We start from the raw sequence: 17,537 nt of genomic DNA, 5'->3' as shown, positions 1-17,537 counted from the left end.
AAGGTGGTGAGATGGAGAGGGAGAGGGAGCAGGGAGCCCAATGCAGGGCTTGGTCCCAGGACCCCAGGATCATGGCCTGAGCCAAAGGAAGATGCTTAACTGACTGAGCCACCCAGGGGCCCCAGAATTTAATAAGTATTAACTGTAATAATTAAGTGATATTTGAGGTCACTTTCAACCTGGACATTCTATGATCCTTACTGATGTCTTTTTTAATCATTCTTTTTTTAGCCAAACAGAGGAAGAAGAAAAGAAAAAGAAGGAAAGTGAGTCAAGAAATAAAAGAGAATCTGAGAACACAGCTCCCTTTGAGGTGAGGGGAACTTCAAAAGTCAGAGGACCTGGACTCCATTGAGAGCATCCATGAAACTCATAAATCCCCTGAAACTGTAGGAAACATTTGTACAGTTCGTATTTGTTTATATGTGAGCATATACCCATGTGCATGTGTGACTATTTCCAGATCAAGGGTGTGTAACTTTTATCATTTAAAAATAGTCATGTCTTCCCAGGTAAGAACTATTCTAAAATAAGCCAATTACCGATCCCCCACTTAAGAAAAAAAGTCTAAACTTCAGCTCTTTCCAACTTGACCCAACCTGTGTTCAAAACCTCAAACTTCCTTCCTCAATTTCACAGGAATTGTGCAGTGAATACCGCAAATTAAGGAAGAATGGACAGCTTGTCTGCACACGAGAGAACGACCCCATCAGGGGCCCCGATGGGAAAATGCATGGCAACACGTGCTCCATGTGTGAGGCTTTCTTGTGAGTAGAGCCCAGTACTTCGGAAGGAGAAAGGGAAAGAACTGAGGGAAGTTTTCAAACAATTGTGAATAATGCGTTTTTCTCTTCAGGGCAGTGGTCATTCTTAGGTGTCATATATGAATGAACTTAAATTAAAAAAAAAAAAAACCCACACACAAGAAAACACAAAAATAAGAAGTGGAGAGCTCAGATAATGATTATTGTGATCTAAAGAGAACGTAATTATTTCTTTTAGGATATTTTCAAGGTAACTCAAGATCTTTTATTCAGAGAAAAGACTGCTTTATGATTCAGTCTTCCCTGGTGAAGAGCATTATATATAACCCCGAAGATTGGTCCTTTAGTGTTTGGGCATGAAAGCACTAAAAACCGAATCATCATAACCAACATTTATTGAATGCATGTAATTGGCATATACTTGCTAAAAGCTTTGATACCTAATCCCATTTAAGCTTCACAAAAACATATGAAGTGGGTCTTTCTTGCATTATCCTAAGTTATAGATAACAACATAAAGGCCCAGAGATGTTGGGAATGATAGAAATATCAGTGCAGGGGAAAAAATGAAGAAAATTATGTTTTCCACTGTATGCTGTAGACATAATATAATCATTTAGCAATGCCTTTATAACTTCTGTATTATAACTTCTGTATTTCCCTGTAATTAGGCTTCTTTCAGTCTGTTTTTCTTTACCTGGACATTCATCTTTCAGTGACAAGGAAGTAATTCTGCCACCTAGTGATTAGCTTTGCTGCGTCCTCTGATAATTTCCCAGAATGGAAAGAAAATGCTTCTTAAATCTTTTAGTCAACTTAGACTCATGATAAAGTTTAGATCACCTTCCATATAAAAAAGTATGAGACACATCACAGTTTTGGGCCTATTTTAGTAATTTTCTCCCATCACTGTAAAACTTCCTTACCAAAAAGAAATAAAGATTTACTATGTCATATTTTGTGGGTATGTTAGCAAAGGCTCTTGGCTTTTTTGAGAATCATTTTCCCTCTATGGTCTTTTCTTGCACACGTTCATACCATATACAAACTGTCTTTTCACCCTTTTTTTTTTTTTTAAGATTTTATTTATCCATTTGAGAGAGAGAGCATGAGCCAGAAAAGGGGCAGAGGGAGAGAGAAGCAGACTCCCTGCTGAGGCCTAATCTCAAGACCCTGGGATCATAATCTGAGCTGAAGTCAAATGCTTAACTGACTGAGCCACCCAGGCACCCTATCTTTGTGCCTTTTAAAAAGGTTTTAATTTGATAAATGAAAAAGTCTTATCTTGATTGAACCATAACATTTTTACATATTATTTACACATTCTTATATCTTAAAATGAAAACTTTTTTACATATTTAACAGGATTAAATTGTTTAGATTATAGATCCAGTTGTGCTAAACTTGATTTGCAATGCCATTAGTTATCAAAAATGGTTAAGAGCTATCACTCTTACCTCATTTCCATCATATGCCTTTTTTGGGAGGGTTCACTCTTGATAATAATTACAGTGATGATGATTGTGATCATTTATATCACTTTTGTCAGTCATTTCATTATGTACCAGATACTTCTCTAGTGGTTTTATAATATCAATTCACTTAATGCTCACAACAATCCTGTGAGAAGAATGTGGTTACTCCTCCTCCTGTCCCTCCCTTCTTCCACATTTAAAGATGAGGAAGGCACAGAGAAGTTCAGACATCTCTTGTGTTCTTATAGCTCCGGGATCTGTCCTCTTAACCACCATGCTATACTGCCTCCTAGAAGCCAGATATTACACTTTATCGAGAGCTATTATAGATGCAAAAGAATCAGCCAATAGGAAAGTATTACTGCTGTGTCCTTGCTGAGGACCTGAATGGGTTTCTCATTAAGGGACTTTTTCTTGTACACTGTTCTCTTGAGGTGAAATGAATCATTTCAGTTTATCACCCATAAAATTACAAATTGCTGTGAGTGGATCTTTAGTGGTGCTTGAGAATTGTCAAAGCAACAGATTATCAATGTGTAAATGTTAAGAATCTACTCTACTGTATTAAGACCCATTTATTCTTTTGCTCTCTTTTTCTTCTCCTGATCCTTATAGTCAGCAAGAAGAAAGAGCAAGAACGAAGGCTAAACGAGAAGCTGCAAAGGTAATTTTTCTCAGGACTGTGAATGCTGTGCCTTGACATTTGTTTCCTCCTTAAGGTATTCTAGGTATCTCATTAGCAGAAAGGTTTTCCTTTTCCTTTTCAATTGCAATTCAATTCAATTCAATTTCAATTCTGAAATGAACAATAACAACAAAAAAGCTTTCACCTATAAAAAGTGGTCTCAAGTAGAAGTTTGTAGAGTACCAATTTTTTTGCATGATAACTCAAATTTTGAGTTTCATTTTATAAGAAGGAAAGGGTTAACTTACTCTGTAGGGTGTATTCTCCATATTTGGCTTTTCTTAGATTTCTGTACAAGTAGCACAAGAAATCTATCTGTATGTGATATTGGATTACTCTTACATAATGGCCATAAACAAGATTTACCTTTATGGATTTTATTACCTAATAAATGCAGAGTATAAGCCCAATATTTATTTGGGGAAAGTTGACACAGTTTAAAAGTCCATATTTAAACTGACTCACTTTCTCATGAACTTTCTTTCTGTTAGTTGAAGCCATCTTTTTATTGGTAATTTAGAATTGAACACTTGTTTTATCCATAATATCTGATCAGCTGCTAAATCACCTTAGATTTTCCAGTCGGTCTTTTTTTTTTTTTTTAATTAAATTTATTTATTTTCAGCATAACAGTATTCATTATTTTTTTACCACACCCAGTGCTCCATGCAATCCGTGCCCTCTATAATACCTACCACCTGGTACCCCAACCTCCCACCCCCCCACCACTTCAAACCCCTCAGATTGTTTTTCAGAGTCCATAGTCTCTCATGGTTCACCTCCCCTCCCAATTTCCCCCAACTCCCTTCTCCTCTCTAACTCCCTATGTCCTCCATGCTATTTGTTATGCCCCACAAATAAATGAAACCATATGATAATTGACTCTCTCTGCTTGACTTATTTCACTCAGCATAATCTCTTCCAGTCCCATCCATGTTGCTACAAAAGTTGGGTATTCGTCCTTTCTGATGGAGGCATAATACTCCATAGTGTATATGGACCACATTTTCCTTATCCATTCATCCATTGAAGGGCATCTTGGTTCTTAACATAGTTTGGCGACCGTGGCCATTGCTGCTATAAACATTGGGGTACAAATGCCCCTTCTTTTCATTACATCTGTATCTTTGGGGTAAATACCCAGGAGTGCAATTGCAGGGTCTCCAGTCAGTCTTAACACTTTTCTTCTTCCCTCTGCTCCTATTGTACCTCTCCTCTTTGAAATCTGCATCCCCTATCCCTCTACTTTATCAAGGAGCTCCCAGGAAGGTGTCAGTTTCTCCAAGGACTCACACTTGCCCCCTCCTCCATATCTTTATTTCAAATATATCTTTATTTTTTAGTTTGTGCATGTCTTTTTTTCTTTCTCAGCCTTCTAAAGACAAATCAAGACCTACCTTTTTTTGCTCATTCTTCTCATTTTAGCTTTTCTAGCTTTATTGAGATATAATTGACATATGACATTGTAAACGTTTAACATTGTGTATATTATCTTGATTTGGTCCACTCATATATTATAAAATGATACTCTTATAGCATTACCTAAAACTTCCATCATATCACTTTATGACATAAATACATTTCTTTTTTGTGGTGAGAACATTTAAGATCTACTCTCTTAGCAACTTTCAGTTCTACTGCATAGTATACTGTTGTATTGCTAACTATAATTACCATGTTCTAAAGCAGATCTCCAGAACGTAATTTATCTTATAACTGAAAATGTCCACCATTTGACCAGTGACTCCCTATTTCCCCCACCCTCCCAGCCCTTGGCAAATACCACTCTACTTTCTGTTTCTTTGAGGTCAGCCTTTTCAGATTCCACATACGAGTAAGGTCGCACTATATATTTTTTTTCTGTCTCATTTATTTCACATAGCAGTGTCCTCTGGTTTCACCCAAGTAGTTGCAAATGGCAAGATGCCCTTCATTCTCATGAAGGCTTAGCAGTATTCTTCCAGGAAGTTTCTGGAAACTTTCAAGAGCCTCCTCCTCTTGGTCCATTGAACTCTTGCCCCTTTGATCTTTCATAGCTTTCAGAGAGTGTTATATGTAACATAACACAAACATGTGTATTGTTCTCTGCCAATTTTGTCAGCCTTTTTCTGTACCTAGAGTGTAAGCAGTCTTGGGAGAATGATGACGACAACTTTTTCCAGATCCACTCTAGTGCAAGTACAGTTCTGAGTCCACGATGGAAGCTTTGTAAATACTTATCAATTTACTGCTCCCTGTCATCCATTTTTGTTTTTCTTCTATTCTGTATCATTTATTCCTCAGAAGAGACAAAGGTACAGGAAAGGCAGAGAGTCATTCTGAGAAAATATTTTCCAGGAGCTCTGCAGTGAATTTCGGAACCAAGTGAGGAATGGAGTGCTTATATGCACCAGGGAGAATGACCCTGTCCGCGGCCCCGATGGCAAAATGCATGGAAACAAGTGTGCCATGTGTGCAAGCCTATTGTGAGTACCTACCCTCATCTGTCCCACTGAATCTCTTCGTCATCGATCATGTCTGAGTCTCAGTTTCCCCAGAAATGTGTAGAATATATACCGTGGTGTGTATGCAGTGTAAGTTTAAAAGCACATGGACAAGACATGAAGTAATAATGGATCACAGTGACAGTGTGATTCTCCATCCAGTTATCTGTCTATCCTCTAGTTAAGCCATGGGCAAGTCTTAATTTATATTTTGAACACTTGATAATCATCATTCATAACAGAGCAGAAGTTTCATGATCTGGATGCAGTGATATCTTTGTCTCTCTCTCTCTCCTGACATTTTATGATTCTGTGAATATATTCAGCTATTGGCTAAGGGAAAACCAGTTGGACAGAAGTTAGGAAGCCAGTAGGAAAGAGGTGTTAAAATAACCCAAATGAGAAATTGAATGGATTGCATTTATCCTTTCAGGAACATTACTGTGTATAGCTGAAGTAAACACTTTGATAAGTGGTTTAGTATAGAGAATAAAGCCTCTAAGAGACAAGCCCATACAATAGATGTTTACTGAAATATCTTCTTGTGAGCCAAGTCCAGGGACTTTTAGGCCATTTTTTTGGTGAGTGAGACCAAAGCTCCATTGGGTGAGACAGTACAGGAGAAATGGATTATTCCCTCCTCAGGTTCTCCTCCTTCATAGACTCCTAATCCTAAGGTAAATGTTGAGGAAAATATTTAAATAATATCTGTTTAATGGATAAGGAAAATGTGGTCCATATACACTATGGAGTATTATGCCTCCATCAGAAAGGACGAATACCCAACTTTTGTAGCAACATGGATGGGACTGGAAGAGATTATGCTGAGTGAAATAAGTCAAGCAGAGAGAGTCAATTATCATATGGTTTCACTTATTTGTGGAGCATAACAAATAGCATGGAGGACATGGGGAGTTAGAGAGGAGAAGGGAGTTGGGGGAAATTGGGAGGGGAGGTGAACCATGAGAGACTATGGACTCTGAAAAACAACCTGAGGGTTTTGAAGGGGCGGGGGGTGGGAGGTTGGGGTACCAGGTGGTGGGTATTATAGAGGGCATGGATTGCATGGAGCACTGGGTGTGGTGCAAAAATAGTACTGTTATGCTGAAAATAAATAAAAAATAAATTAAAAAGAAAAAAGAAAAGGTGCAAGGTTAATTTTGTCCCTTAACTTTCACATGTCCTTGTCCAATTTCAGGTATATGCACATAGTTCCTTAAAGGAGAGATGACAGACTAGGCCAGTCTACACAGTAGACTACACAGTAGCCTGACATTCAGGAAATCAAGACTCTTTTCTCGCTTGATCCATTTGTCCATGCTGTGGTGATGACTAGTTGGGAATGTGATCAGATTTTCCAGCTTTGATAAGCTGTGTATCAATAGAAAGTGGCAAGAAAGCCAGAAGCTTAGGCTCATGATCAACCTAACATATTAATTATTGAATCTTTTTGGATTTGGATAATTATTCTATAACTTGAACTTCAACTTAAATATTTATTACCTTAAAATAATATCTAAAATTTTAATTTCATAGTGAAACACAGTTTATTTTGACTATGGGCTCATCATCTGACTTGGCATCACCTCTGGCTTTCATCACCGATATGGTTGTTATTTACATAGGGAAAGTTGCACAATTTTTAAAAATCAAGGTAGCTGTGGCCTCTTTCAGATCATTGAAGTCACTGATGGGATAAGACTGATGGAATCAGGACTACTTGAGGATCTCATATTGATAAAAGATCATGCTAGGTTTTTTTTTTTAAAGCGGATTATATTTTATTATTATTTTGCTTATTATCTGCATTATTGGGCACAGTGATAATGATAGCATTTCTTAGACTGGATAAATTTTTACTGAAGAGTGAATCTGACCATGTCTGAAAGGTCCTCATCCCTTTTTAAAATGCGTTATCATAGAAATGGGAAATTGTACTTAGCTTGTATCTTCTTTGTTTTTAATTGCAGCAAACTTGAAGAAGAAGAAAAAGAGAAGAAAAATAATGGCAAGGAAGGAAAGGACAAAGCAAAGCCTGAGAAAGTGAAAAGAGAAGCAGCACAGGTAGCTGTTTTAGATATTAGAATCACATAAATATTCCATTCCCCTAGACAAGCCTCCCAACTCCCACCCACCTCCTCATTCCAGTGTCCTTAGTGACTTCACAGAATGAGATCATGTATTTGGATCCTTGTATATAACAAGATCCCTTCTTCCCATTCACACCAAGTATGATTTAGTTGCTTGTGCATTTGAGAAGAGGTCAGTCATCATTTTTTCCACTGACCATGTGAATAGTATTATCCCAAAAAAAGAAGTGCATACAGATGGCTGTCTTGTTGTCTGAATACAAACCAATAGAGGCAGATTTCAGATTTTTCTCTGTTATCTTTTTATGTAGGGATGGTTAGTTCTAAATAAGCAAAACAAAAACAAACCCTGTTTTTAAAACAATTTTTTATTTTTTAATAAACATATAATGTATTATTAGCCCCAATGGTACAGGTCTGTGAATCGCCAGGTTTACACACTGCACAGCACTCACCATAGCACATATCCTCCCCAATGTCCATAACCCCACCACCCTCCTCAGACCCCCCTCCCCCCTGCAACCCTCAGTTTGTTTTGTGAGATTAAGAGTATCTTATGACAAGCCCTAAATTTTAATCCCAGTTAATTTTCTGTGAGATTTGGGGGAAATTGCTTAATGGTATTTTTGAGCCTTGGGTTTCCATTCTCATATGATGATGATGATGGTGATGGCTGTTAATTATTTAGTTGCTGCTATATGCCATATAGTATAGCAATTTTAGGACTGATCTTTGTAGTAACCATTAATGTATGTATTGTTGTCTGTATTTTATAGATGAGGACTCAGAGGCTCAGATAAGAAGTTAGAAAATACATATAGTTAATAATTTGAGAGCTAGCAATTGGTCCACAAGTTCTGGCTATAATGTCCATGATATACCTTAGATTTTGCACCCTGTCACCATTTGTAAGAGTCCTAAAGGGTACGGTCAGCTCTTCATTTCTCCTCTCCTCTATCCTTTTATAATTTGGAAGACCTGATTTCTTACTGTTCTCCCTGCTCTCACCTTTGTTCCCAACAATCTACCCTCAACTCAGAAACCAAAGTAATTATTTAAAAACAGAAGGCAGCTTATGCCACCCAGTGGCTATTCATCTCACTCCAAGTAAGAACCAGGCCACTAGAAGGTGGTTTACTAGGTTTACAAGGCCTTGCATGATCTGCCCTCTGCTACCTCTCAGACCTCATTTCCTACTTTCTACCCATTGTCACAGTGGCCACCTTGTTGCTTCTTGGACATGCCAAGCATTAACTCAAGGTAGTCCATCTTATGGACTCAGTCACATACGGTTAAAAACCTGAACTCTGGACTCACACTGCCAGGGCTCAAATACTGGCTGTGTCTCCCTCCCAGTAAGGCAAATAGTTTGTGTATTATTTTCTTCACTTATAAAATATTATTATGTACATTTTTTTTGTGAAGTCCTAGGAAACTTATACATGTATAAGTCTTCAGGATTATACATGAAATGAACTTTACTTTCTGTATGGCCCCTTCATACTCAGACAGGACTATCCTTTTCTTCTGTCAAAATTCTGGCTATTTTTCATGTTTCAGAATAAGTATTAGCTTCTCTGCAAAGATTTTCCCCATTTAAACAATATACTTATTAGCTCTGTCATCTATTATGCCAGCAATTTTTTTTAATTTCTCAATTATATCATTTGTTTTATTCTAACTACAGATGCTTCTGTGCACTTTCTCCAAAGGCTCTAAATACTCTGTATTTGGTTTTTGCGGTTGCTCTAACAGATTACCACAAATCTGGTGGCCTACAGCAACCCAAACTTATCATCTTTGGTTTTTACATTAAAAGTCCGACCTCGGTCTCAGTGAACTAAGTCAAAGCGTTGGTAGGGCTGTGCTTCTTTCTGGAATCTATAGAGGAGAATTTGTCTCTTTGCTTTCTCTCACTTCTAGAAGCCATCGTGCTCCTTACCTCCTAGACCCCTTCCATCATCTTCAAAGCCAACAGCATCATGTCTCTGACTGTTCCTCTGCAGTTAACTCCTTTCAGTCTCTCCTGTCTCACTCTTCCAATTGTAGGAACTGACCCCTGCATTTACATTGGGGACACTAGGATAATCCAGGAGAATCTCCCCATCTCAGCATTCTTAACTTGATTATATTCACAAAGTCCCTTTTGCCCTGTAAGGTAATATTTTCACAGGATTTGAATATTAGGGCTTGGACAAATTTTGGGGGTAAGAAATACTGTTCTGCCGATCACAAATTTTTTATGAAAGGAACAATAGATGATTCTTCATCTGTCTCACAGTACCTAGCCCAGAATAATATTTGAGTTGAATTGAAGGTTTTCTAATGAGATCAGTAACATAATCTTATTTTCCAGATAATGTGTGACCTAGACCCCTGTTAAGTATCTTGGTAACATTGACCTTCTACATCACTGTTTTGATGTATCCACTATTTGGGAGCATTCTGTCACAGTTTTCAAAGGGGTAATGTGGAGGAGTTCTCCAGTATTTAGTTACCCAATTCTTAAATCCACCCTCATTTGGTAGGAGTTGTGCAGTGAATACCGTAACTATGTGAGAAACGGACGACTCCCCTGCACTAGAGAGAATGACCCCATTGAAGGCCCAGATGGGAAAATACATGGCAACACGTGCTCCATGTGTGAAGCCTTCTTGTGAGTAGAGCCACATCCACTGCTGCTGAGTGTGGGAGAAAGATAGGCCTGGGGCAGGCAACAGTGGTCACACCTAAGGTTTTCTCTAGTAAGTAGATCTGGAAGCTATCTTTGCATGGACTTGAAGCATTTACACTGAGGTATTCTCAGTGTTCTAAAGTGTTCTTGGACCATGTGCTCACAGCAGATTCCTCCAGAGTTAATGGCATCCGAGGACTGGGATACCTGTTCTCTGCGTACATACTACCATGAATAATCCAAAGATGTGATCATTAGGTGCTACCAAATTGAACGTTTGCTAAGATCTAGTAAATATTTTCAAGCGTCCTCCTTGCTTTCTGAGAAGAAGGACAAGATCTTTATATTTCCAGAAGAATGTAGTGCTAAAAATTTGTTGGCTGGTTTCCTGTGATGCATGTGTCTTATTCTTTAAGCAACATTAAAAACAAAAAACAATATGGAGAGCTGGGCATTTACCTTCCTACTCCCATGCTCAGTTGGTAGAGTATGGAAATAATAGGATATTTCTGTCTAGCGAGATTTTCCCATTAGGATAATAGGTACTGGGTGCCAGGAATGATTCTCCCTTCTCCCCCTCCTACAGCCAGCAAGAAGCACAAGAAAAAGAAGAAGCTGAATCCAGAACAAAAGCTAAGAGAGAAGCTAAAAAGGTAGTTATCCTGGAAGGTTATTACCATAGTGAAGGATGAGGTTTTGCAGTTTCTGTTAAAAACAAACAAACAAACAAACAAACAAAACAAAACAAAACAAAAACATAGAATTACTGAAAACCAAAGTAAGAGAACTCAAGGGTCATCTAGTCCAGGAATTGATAGAATTTTCTTCAAGGACCAGAGTAGACATTTTAGATCGTGGCCATTCAGTCTCTGTTCCAACTCTGCTGTCACAGCATAAAGCAGCTGTAGGTAATATGCAGGTAAATGGGCATAGATGTGTTCCAAAGAGACTTTATTTACAAAACTAGGTGGTGGGTCAGATTTTGCTTATAGGTCATAGTTTGCAAACATTGGTTTTAACTCATTCCTGAATTTTTAAATGAAGATTTGAAATCCAGAGAGAAGGAAGAAATTGCAGTGGCACCATTGACGTCAGATTCCACATGTTCATATTTTCAAGTTCTCGTAGTTGAAAAATGGAAACAAAGGAGTTCAAACTTAGATCTCCAGACACCAAACCTAGCATTATTCCTAGCCCACTATGTCGGTTGGATGACCACATTGGGTCACATCAGTTGTGTTCCTCACTTTAATTATTTCTGGTGCCAGCATTTTGGGGAAAATAAAAATAATACATCAGGCACATTAGAATAATCTGGAATAATATTTTCTTGGTTTCAAAAAGGTTGATTCCAAGTAGATTTTTTTTCAGGTTTGTGGTCATTTGCTTGCTCCCATCAAAGATGAGTGGCCAGTTCTCAAATAAGCCAGGTTATTAAGGGATTCTTTCTTATGTGTGGGTGTAGATTCAGTCTGGATTTGGGGACTAAATCTCAAGGGAAAAGAAAAGGAAACTTCTTATTAAGTCATCCATGTTTGGTAGGAATTGAATGGAAACAACTGCCAGGAAGAAAAATACCCAGAGGTCATTTTCTGTACCTGTTTTACTAGAAATCTCTTGGAAGGAACCCAACAAAGTAATTTATATGAAAATATCCATGGCTCTTGCCTTTCTCCTCCTTTAGGATACATGCAGTGAATTTCGGAGCCTTTTGCAAAATGGAAATCTTTTCTGTACACGGGAAAATGATCCTGTGCGTGGCCCAGATGGCAAGACTCACGGCAACAAGTGTGCCATGTGCAAAGCTGTGTTGTGAGTGCTCAAATGATGGGGTGGGCAGAGTTGGGGAGCCAGAGAGCCAGGAAGATAATGTCTATTGTGTTTCTCCTTTCTTTACATATCAAGGAAATAAATGATTCTCTGCAGAATGTTTTCAGGCAAATCTTATAAAGGCCAATATTAGAACCAGGTAATATATGACTAGGGTACTACATTCTCTGTAATTTCTGGAGTCAAGCCTACCTACTAATAGATCACAACAGGGTAAAATTTGAAGTCCTTTGCTGTCTGATGTATCCCTTTTCTACATTATCTTTTAAATACCTCTGGGAAAGTAATAAATATATTTTACTATCAGTCTAGCTTTTCTACCTATGTTTTTTTAAAATATCACATTTTTCACAAAAAAGAAAAAAAATCTTTACACAAAGCTCAGAAGTACACATAAAATATTTCAGTCATCCAATAGCCATTTACTGAACATCTACAGTATACAGTGCGAATAATAATTGTACATAGATGGATGCAATAGACATGGGTACAAGTTCATATAATAGGAAGGAGAATAGGCACCTGGGTGACTCAGTTAAGCATCTGCCTTTGGCTCAGGTCATGATCTCAGAGTACTGGGATCCAGCCCCACATTGGGCTCCGCCATCAGTGGGGAGTCTGCTTCTCTCCCTCTCCCTCTGCCCCTTCCCCTGCTCTCTTTCTAAAATAAATAAATCTTTAAAAAAATATGAAGGAGGAATTGCTGAATGATAAATGATATATTTGATGTGTTCTAGTACTTCGGGAAAGGGAGAGTTAATAAGAAGTTTTATGGGGGAGTAAACCTGGACCTTATAATTTGGATAAGACACAACAGTCCAGGCAGGAATGAGAGAAGGGAAAAACATAGGTAAATCTCTTAAATTAAGGAAACCGTATGAACAGTAAAGAGCAAGTCACTTAGTTTGTTAGAACTAAGCCATTTGCTGGGTTTGAATGTCAGTTCAAGGATTTTGAAGTCAACTCTCTATATAATGGGAAACTGCTAATATAACATTTTCAGGTAGGAGAGTAAGTGGGATAAATATGGTTCCTTTGGGAAGATTCATTTATATCAGCAGTGGAAAGGGAAAAAAGAGAAGGAAGGGACCGAGATTTGGAATGCAGCTGGTGGTGGAAGTGGTTTGCCGGAATCCAGGAGCAGTAACTAGTGTGAGAGAAACAGGAGAGAAGATGAGATGTGAAATCAGTGCCATGCTGGCAACAGCTGTGGGAGCTGAGAGGTGAGAGCAGAGATAGGTCCAGGGTTTTGTTTTTCCCGAAAGAGAATCCAGGAGCAAGAGCACATTTGGTGGAAAAGATAATTATTGTTGGACCTCTTGGCTCAGAGGCATTTGAGAAGAATCCAGCTGAGAGTCACAGTGAGCATGTATGAAGGGCTAGTAAATTGCTCACATGGACTTGCTTATGCTTATGTACATGTTGGTTTCCCTCTACAGCAGGGAGAGCTCCTCCAGGCAGAAGGACTGCACGTAATTTGTCTTTCTGTTTTCAGAGAAGGGCCTGCAGCATGGTAGATGTTCAGTAAATGCTGGTGACTTTCTATACAGATTTAATCTGGTGACAGGAAGAGGAACTCACGGACATGCACTCCACTCTGTTAATCTATTCTTCCCTACCTCCCTCTTTCTAATTTCCAGCCAGAAAGAAGATGAAGAAAGAAAGAGAAAAGAAGAGGAAGATCAGAGAAATGCTGCGGGGCATAGTTCCCATGGTGGCGGTGGAGGAGGCAAAGCTCAGGTGGGAGGACCTCTAATTCCCACAGGCAGGGTGGACACAAGTCATTGACAAGGGCACCGTGGCCAAGCCCGTGGTAAAGGGGAATGGAGGCCATGCAGGGTGTGAAAGCATCCTGGGAAGGACAGGGGACTTTCCCCCTTGAAATTGCAGGGTAATATCTCAGCAATTTTTCATCTCCTTTGGGTGTGTTTTAACTTCCTTAAACCTGGAATAATTAACATGATGACGTCATCTGTGTCTCCTGACCCCTTTTTACATAATGTCACTCTCAGGCCAGTAACTGATCCCAGGAGAGATAGTGGAGCTGTTCCCTGTTAGCATTTCATGCTCTTCCTCTTCTCTAAAGTACTCTCTCTTTCCCTCAGTGAAGCCATATGTGAGAGGGAGACTTTCTGTTGATCCATGCAGCGTATTAGGTGAAACAGCAGGGTTTTTCAGAGCCAGATAGTTTGGAGTATGACTCTGCCCCTGCCACACAGGACTTGTCCAGTGTGGAATAAATGACTTCATCTTGCTAAACTCTAGTTTCCCTTATTCAGCAGTGCTCTTTTTTTTAGTATATTTGCTGCTGAAGCGAGCACTTTAGCAGTGCTCTTACAGAGGATAAAATAAAATAATTTAGGCAAGTTTTTAGCACATTTCCTGAGACATTTTGAAGGGTCAGAAAGACAGTAACTGCCTATAAACCCCTCCTTGGGCATGTGAACAGCACTGCGTAAGATGAGAGCTGCTTGGTCTCTCTTCTTACGACCTTGGGCTATCAAGACCATCTCTTTGCTTCCAGATCCAACATAGGCTCAGCATAAAACAGTCTTTGATAAATTCTGGCTATTCTGTTTTTCCATCTCTCCTTAAGGAGGCTATATCCTCACTTTCAAGGGGAAAACCTGGTAAGGCCCTTTGTCTCTCTACTCCATAGTTCGCTTGAGCCTGTCTTCTTGGCATTTTGCATAACTTTGTATTTTCCTCCAGCATTTCTTTCTCCCTACGATCTACACCAGAGGTCATCAACTTTTTTTTCTGTAACGGCCAGATAGCAAGTATTTTAGGTGTTCTGAGTTGTTATAGTCACTGTTGCTTTTTCTTTTTTTTTTTTTTTAAAGATTTTATTTATTTATTTGACAGAGAGAGATCACAAGTAGGCAGAGAGGCAGGCAGAGAGAGAGGAGGAAGCAGGCTCCCTGCTTTGAGCAGAGAGCCCGATGTGGGACTCGATCCCAGGAGCCTGAGATCATGACCTGAGCCGAAGGCAGCGGCTTAACCCACTGAGCCACCCAGGCGCCCGTCACTGTTGCTTCTATTTAGTTCTGCCACTGTTGTCGGAAAGCAGCCATAAATATACCTGAATGAGTGAGGGTATGTTTCAACTTTTATTTATAAAACCCCATATATAAAAACAGACAGCAGGACAGATCAGTCCTGTAGGCTCTAGTTTGATGACCTTTCATCCATGCTATTAAATCCCAGCAAGTTTGATGATTTCCCTGTATAGAATCTCAAAAGCAGTATTATTATCCATGACAACTGGCGTCTTAGGATATTGGTGATTCCAGTCCTCCCTTTCTCTGTAGCCATGCTAGATGTTACATATAAGAGGAGGTAAATCAGAACTTTTCTTAACTCAAATTGTTTTGAATTGAATTTTTTAAACTTAACAGCAATACAATAGATCAGGTAATCTGGAGGCCTACTCTCCTTTTCTTCCTCAGGACCAATGTGCAGAGTTCCGGGACAAAATGCAAAATGGAAAACTCAGCTGTACTCGGGAGCGTGATCCCGTACGTGATGCTGATGGCAAGTCGTACAACAATAAGTGTATCATGTGTAAAGAGATACTGTAAGTACTTCTTTCCTCCAGCAGTCCAAAACATAGTCACCGTTTCCCCCTGAATGACTGGCTCTTTCTCATTTACTTACAACTCCCTCCAGGAAAATTACTGTTTTTGTTAATTCCCAAATAGTATCTCTTTCCCATATATTGCCTGAGGAACCACAAGCCCTACCAATGGCAGCTAATCAGTGTCTGCTTCCTGCTCTATTTTTTCTATCATAATTCTGTGACCTATAAGTGCCATCCCAGTAGATAATTGTGCTTTTGAACATACGATGCCTAAATCCTGTGGAGGGTCTGTGAACATCGTTTGGGATAACTCACCGGCATAGTTTAAGAGGCCTGTTTCTTGTATGCATACAACACATTTATTGTATAATCCGGGGTGTGCTGCTTCTGTTTTCCCATGGTCAACGGTACTGAATTGGAGTGCTTGATTATCCAACTCAGCCACACTTGATTTGTGTTCCCGAGGCAAGTTAACAACATAACCACTGCTGTATATTAAGATAGTTTTCTAGGTGACCTTGATGGGTACTCATAGTTCTAAAATTGGATGCCTGTAGCACAATTCTATTAGTTATGTCATGTAATTGATGCGTAATTAGTAAGTAATGCTTCTCCACAGATACACCTTTTTCACCTTTCTCTTTGAAAAGAAATGACAATCTTGTGATAGTATAGGCCACGTGAGAAAATCTAATTAGTATAAATGTTGGGTTTCACAGATGAGAAAACCTGAATTTTTTTTTTAAGTTCAAGGTTTCATGGGGGAGTGAACTTTGGAGCTGAAACCAGAATTCAGTTCCTCTGGATACCAGTCTAATATTTATTCACATTACAAAAAGTCTTTAATAGAAGCAGGGCAGTAGAGTAGAGCAGTGCTGGGGTTTTAGCATCAGATGATTTGAGCTTCATGTTCCAGGACAGGTTATTTCACCCCCCAGTATTCTGTCTGCTTGTATTTATAATGCGGGTAGAGGCAGCAGTAATCATCAGAGCCACATAATGTTTCTTATGAACGTTAAATGAGCAGAACTATGTAAAAACTCCTAATACGGTGTCTTGTACAAAGTAGGCGTGGGATAAATGTGTCCAGTAAATAATACATAACAGCATAATCACTGATTTTATGATCTCTCACACTATCCTATTACCCTTTTGTCCAACTTTAACTTTGCAAATACAACTAACACAATCAAGATAGCTTTTCACTTATGACTTTGTTTCTTTTGTGTCACAAAGTAATAGGACATAATTTGGTTAAGGAACAAAGAATTCTGAGATGCAGAAAGTTATGAGATAAAATTTTGCCATTGTGACCAGTATCATCTATGTTAGAAGATACTTACGTGGAGTATTTTTTAAAAACACAACACAAATAGAATATTTCTTGTGATCTTTGGAAATCGTTAATCTGACAATAAATGGTTTTTGACTCTCTGCTATGTAATAGGCCCTCCTCATGGACAAGCATTCTTGATGTGAACAATGCAAAGTTCCTGCCATGGAACTATAATATAGAAAAGACAGATTATAAATAAATAAGGAAATAACTACATAGCACAAGGCCAGGTAGCAATGGGAAAGTAAAATAGAAGGCAACAGAAAAGGATTGCAGTTGATGCTTTGTTTATGGTATTCAGGGAAGGCCTGACATGTGAGGGATACTGGTAAAAAGTGAGTGAAGTGAACCATCTGGACATCTGGAGGAAGCAAGTTTCAGGCAGAGCAAGAACCAATGCAAACTTCTGAAGAAGAAAAATTACCAAGCTCAAGAAACAGAAAGGAGGTCTTCATGTCTCAAAATTATTGCATGGAAAATTGCAGGAAAAATGAGTTTGGAGAGATCAGATAAGTTTTTTTTTAGACCAAGAGAAGGATGTTGGATTTTATTCTATGTGTGATCAAAGGTCACTGGAGGCTTTTGATCAGCGCCATGATTATCACGAGAATTCCACTAAA

General features: G+C 38.8%; 1 protein-coding gene across 2 annotated transcripts in view; it reads left to right on the top strand.

Moving 5' to 3' along the window:
• Window positions 1-17,537, top strand: part of SPINK5 (serine peptidase inhibitor Kazal type 5) — a 79,455-nt gene that overhangs the window by 42,504 nt on the left and 19,414 nt on the right. For both annotated transcript variants that reach the window (XM_045075326.1, XM_004744661.3), the window contains 10 exons: window positions 232-313; window positions 640-767; window positions 2,855-2,903; window positions 5,262-5,389; window positions 7,378-7,471; window positions 10,026-10,153; window positions 10,758-10,824; window positions 11,856-11,983; window positions 13,642-13,741; window positions 15,451-15,578. In XM_045075326.1, the coding sequence (XP_044931261.1) occupies window positions 232-313; window positions 640-767; window positions 2,855-2,903; window positions 5,262-5,389; window positions 7,378-7,471; window positions 10,026-10,153; window positions 10,758-10,824; window positions 11,856-11,983; window positions 13,642-13,741; window positions 15,451-15,578 (1,032 nt within the window). The remainder of the gene's footprint in view (window positions 1-231; window positions 314-639; window positions 768-2,854; window positions 2,904-5,261; window positions 5,390-7,377; window positions 7,472-10,025; window positions 10,154-10,757; window positions 10,825-11,855; window positions 11,984-13,641; window positions 13,742-15,450; window positions 15,579-17,537) is intronic.

This window comes from Mustela putorius, unplaced genomic scaffold (assembly GCF_011764305.1).
Source record: "Mustela putorius furo isolate JIRA1106 unplaced genomic scaffold, ASM1176430v1.1 tig00000145_pilon_pilon_pilon, whole genome shotgun sequence".
NCBI lineage: Eukaryota > Metazoa > Chordata > Mammalia > Carnivora > Mustelidae > Mustela > Mustela putorius.
This window is presented reverse-complemented; position numbering and strand designations above follow the sequence as displayed.